The 4,785-nt window shown below is 49.9% G+C and overlaps 1 protein-coding gene across 1 annotated transcript; it reads left to right on the top strand.

Moving 5' to 3' along the window:
* The first annotated feature begins 2,541 nt into the window (after window positions 1-2,541).
* Window positions 2,542-4,097, top strand: LOC106592485 (adrenocorticotropic hormone receptor-like). Its single transcript, XM_045711591.1, has one exon. It carries the CDS (start codon window positions 2,939-2,941, stop codon window positions 3,857-3,859), a length of 921 nt encoding a protein of 306 aa, XP_045567547.1. The 5' UTR covers window positions 2,542-2,938; the 3' UTR covers window positions 3,860-4,097.
* Window positions 4,098-4,785: the final 688 nt, after the last annotated feature.

Here is a 4,785-nt window from a genome sequence, read left to right as displayed (position 1 = left end):
CGATGGCAAGGCCTTAGGCCTGTATATCACGATGTCAAGGCCTTAGGCCTGTATATCACGATGGCAAGGCCTTAGGCCTATATATCACGATGTCAAGGCCTTAGGCCTGTATATCACGATGTCAAGGCCTTAGGCCTGTATATCACGATGGCAAGGCCTCAGGCCTATATATCACGATGGCAAGGCCTCAGGCCTGTATATCACGATGGCAAGGCCTGTATATCACGATGGCAAGGCCTTAGGCCTATATATCACGATGGCAAGGCCTCAGGCCTGTATATCACGATGGCAAGGCCTCAGGCCTGTATATCACGATGGCAAGGCCTCAGGCCTGTATATCACGATGGCAAGGCCTGTATATCACGATGGCAAGGCCTTAGGCCTATATATCACGATGGCAAGGCCTATATATCACGATGGCAAGGCCTTAGGCCTATATATCACTATGGCAAGGCCTTAGGCCTATATATCACGATGGCAAGGCCTGTATATCACGATTGCAAGGCCTTAGGCCCGTATATCACGATGGCAAGGCCTTAGGCCTGTATATCACGATGGCAAGGCCTTAGGCCTATATATCACGATGGCAAGGCCTGTATATCACGATGGCAAGGCCTTAGGCCTATATATCACGATGGCAAGGCCTTAGGCGTATATATCGCTATGGCAAGGCCTTAGGCCTATATATCACGATGGCAAGGCCTGTATATCACGATTGCAAGGCCTTAGGCCTGTATATCACGATGGCAAGGCCTTAGGCCTGTATATCACGATGGCAAGGCCTTAGGCCTATATATCACGATGGCAAGGCCTGTATATCACGATGGCAAGGCCTTAGGCCTATATATCACGATGGCAAGGCCTTAGGCGTATATATCACGATGGCAAGGCCTGTATATCACGATGGCAAGGCCTTAGGCCTGTATATCACGATGGCCTTAGGCCTATATATCACGATGGCAAGGCCTCAGGCCTGTATATCACGATGGCAAGGCCTTAGGCCTGTATATCACGATGGCAAGGCCTGTATATCACAATGGCAAGGCCTTAGGCCTATATATCACGATGGCAAGGCCTATATATCACGATGGCAAGGCCTTAGGCCTATATATCACGATGGCAAGGCCTGTATATCACGATTGCAAGGCCTTAGGCCTGTATATCACGATGGCAAGGCCTTAGGCCTGTATATCACGATGGCAAGGCCTTAGGCCTATATATCACGATGGCAAGGCCTTAGGCCTGTATATCACGATGGCAAGGCCTTAGGCCTATATATCACGATGGCAAGGCCTTAGGCGTATATATCACTATGGCAAGGCCTTAGGCCTATATATCACGATGGCAAGGCCTGTATATCACGATGGCAAGGCCTTAGGCCTATATATCACGATGGCAAGGCCTTAGGCCTGTATATCACGATGGCAAGGCCTATATATCACGATGGCAAGGCCTATATATCACGATGTCAAGGCCTTAGGCCTATATATCACGATGGCAAGGCCTTAGGCCTATATATCACGATGGCAAGGCCTATATATCACGATGGCAAGGCATATGAACTAACAGGTTATAGAGCAAACAACACAATTATCACAACACATATGCTGTAATATGTTTTTTCTTTGGAGTGGAGGAGTCTTGGCTTCCCCCACACGTGCACATACACTACATACACTACATACATACACACATAACAAACACACGCGTACACACACACACACACACACACACACACACACACACACACCACACACACCACACACACACACACACACACACACACACACACACACACACACACACACACACCACACACACACACACACACACCACACACACACCACACACCACACACACACACACACACACACACACACACACACACACACACACACACACACACACACACACACACACACACACACACACACACACACACACACACACACACACACACACAAGGCCTTAGGCCTGTATATCACGATGGCAAGGCCTTAGGCCTGTATATCACGATGTCCTGGCCATTATCTCATCTTGTGTTCAATTAAATTTGATGTAATTTCTTTCATGTTTTTGTTCTTTCCACAGGTGGGTGTCATCTCCTCCTCTCCAGAATCATCTCCTCCTCTCTAGAATCATCTCCTCCTCTCTAGAATCATCTCCTCCTCTCTAGAATCATCTCCTCCTCTCTAGAATCATCTCCTCCTCTCCAGAATCATCTCCTCCTCTCTAGAATCATCTCCTCCTCTCTAGAATCATCTCCTCCTCTCTAGAATCATCTCCTCCTCTCTAGAATCATCTCCTCCTCTCCAGAATCATCTCCTCCTCTCCAGAATCATCTCCTCCTCTCTAGAATCATCTCCTCCTCTCTAGAATCATCTCCTCCTCTCTAGAATCATCTCCTCCTCTCTAGAATCATCTCCTCCTCTCCAGAATCATCTCCTCCTCTCCAGAATCATCTCCTCCTCTCCAGAATCATCTCCTCCTCTCTAGAATCATCTCCTCCTCTCCAGAATCATCTCCTCCTCTCCAGAATCATCTCCTCCTCTCCAGAATCATCTCCTCCTCTCCAGAATCATCTCCTCCTCTCTAGAATCATCTCCTCCTCTCCAGAATCATCTCCTCATCTCCAGAATCATCTCCTCCTCTCCAGAGTACCTGGTCTACTAACGTGATCCATCACAACCCAACCACCACCCAGCAGGTCCATTCAGAGTGCCATCACACTGCTGAGGAGACAGTACCACCAACTGTCTGAATTAAAGATGAAACGCCCTGTTCTGATCTGATCTGGACGTTACTCTGAAACACCCTGTTCTGATCTGATCTGGACGTTACTCTGAAAAACTCTGATCTGATTTATTCTGGACGTTACTCTGAAACACCCTGATCTGATCTGCTGTTGGACGTTGCTCTGACACTGTCTGTGGTCTCCATGATGAATGATGGCTCAGCTCTCCCGTCCAACCACACAGACTGCCAGGTGGTGAAGGTCCCCCACCTGGTGTTCTTTGTGTTGGGTATGGTGTCTCTCGGTGAGAACCTATTGGTGGTGTTGGCCGTGGTGCGCAACAAGAACCTCCACTCCCCGATGTACATGTTTATCTGTAGCCTGGCCACGTTCAACACCGTCTCCTCCCTCTGCAAGACCTGGGAGACCCTGATGATGGTGTTCAGCGACGTCGGCCAACTGGACTCCCGAGGGGACTCCGTCCGGAGGGTCGACGACGTCATAGACGCGCTGCTCTGCATGTCCTTTATTGGTTGTATCTGTAGCTTCCTGGCCATCGCTGTGGACCGCTACGTCACCATCTTCCACGCGCTGCGCTACCACAACATCATGACCATGAGGCGAGCCGTCGCCGCCCTGGCGGGGATCTGGGCGCTTTGCGGCGTCGCCGGGGCGGTCATGGTGGCGTTCTGCGACGCCGCGGTCATCAAGATCTTTTTCATCGTGCTCTTCCTCGTCTCGCTGCTCCTCATCCTCTTCCTCTACGTCCACATGTTCCTGTTGGCTCGGTCCCACGCCAGGAAGATTGCAGCGCTGCCCGGGAGTGCCACGCCTCACCGCAGCCTCCGGGGGGCTCTCACGCTCACCATGCTGTTCGGTGTGTTCGTGGTGTGCTGGGCACCTTTCTTCCTCCATCTCCTCCTCCTCATGGTGTGCGTAGAGAACCCTTACTGTGAGTGCTACCGTTCTCTGTTCCAGCTGAATTTGGTTCTGCTGATGAGTCACGCCGCCGTAGACCCGGCCATCTACGCCTTCCGCAGCGCAGAGCTACGACACACCTTCAGGAAGATGCTGCTCTGCTCAGACTCACCGTTCTGCTACAAGGTCAAAGCTCTGTTCCAATGAAGGGCTTTGGCTGGACCCTAATTCCCTAGATAATGCACAACTTTCCACCAGTGTGTGGGCCTTGGTTAAAGGTAGGGCACTATATGGGGTATAGGGCCTTGGTTAAAGGTAGGGCACTATATGGGGAATAGGGCCTTGGTTAAAGGTAGGGCACTATATGGGGTATAGGGCCTTGGTTAAAGGTAGGGCACTATATGGGGAATAGGGCCTTGGTTAAAGGTAGGGCACTATATGGGGAATAGGGCCTTGGTTAAAGGTAGTGGACTATATGGGGAATAGGGCCTTGGTTAAAGGTAGTGGACTATATGGGGAATAGGGCCTTGGTTAAAGGTAGGGCACTATATGGGGTATAGGGCCTTGGTTAAAGGTAGGGCACTATATGGGGAATAGGGCCTTGGTTAAAGGTAGGGCACTATATGGGGAATAGGGCCTTGGTTAAAGGTAGGGCACTATATGGGGAATAGGGCCTTGGTTAAAGGTAGGGCACTATATGGGGAATAGGGCCTTGGTTAAAGGTAGGGCACTATATGGGGAATAGAGCCTTGGTTAAAGGTAGTGGACTATATGGGGAATACGGCCTTGGTTAAAGGTAGGGCACTATATGGGGAATAGGGCCTTGGTTAAAGGTAGGGCACTATATGGGGAATAGGGCCTTGGTTAATGGTAGGGCACTATATGGGGAATAGGGCCTTGGTTAATGGTAGGGCACTATATGGGGAATAGGGCCTTGGTTAAAGGTAGGGCACTATATGGGGAATAGGGCCTTGGTTAAAGGTAGGGCACTATATGGGGAATAGGGCCTTGGTTAATGGTAGGGCACTATATGGGGAATAGGGCCTTGGTTAAAGGTGGTAAATAAATAAATGTTATACTTGGACAATAAGGCATTTTATTTACGTGTGCAGAGAACATCGGTACAGAAATCC

Source organism: Salmo salar, unplaced genomic scaffold (genome assembly GCF_905237065.1).
Source record: "Salmo salar unplaced genomic scaffold, Ssal_v3.1, whole genome shotgun sequence".
In the NCBI taxonomy this organism is placed as follows: domain Eukaryota; kingdom Metazoa; phylum Chordata; class Actinopteri; order Salmoniformes; family Salmonidae; genus Salmo; species Salmo salar.
Note: the sequence above shows the minus strand (reverse complement) of the source record. Positions and strands in the feature narration are given on the sequence as shown.

Coding starts and splice junctions, on each gene's coding strand:
- LOC106592485 (XM_045711591.1), top strand. CDS start 2,939: ATGATGAATGATGGCTCAGCTCTCCCGTCCAACCACACAGACTGCCAG.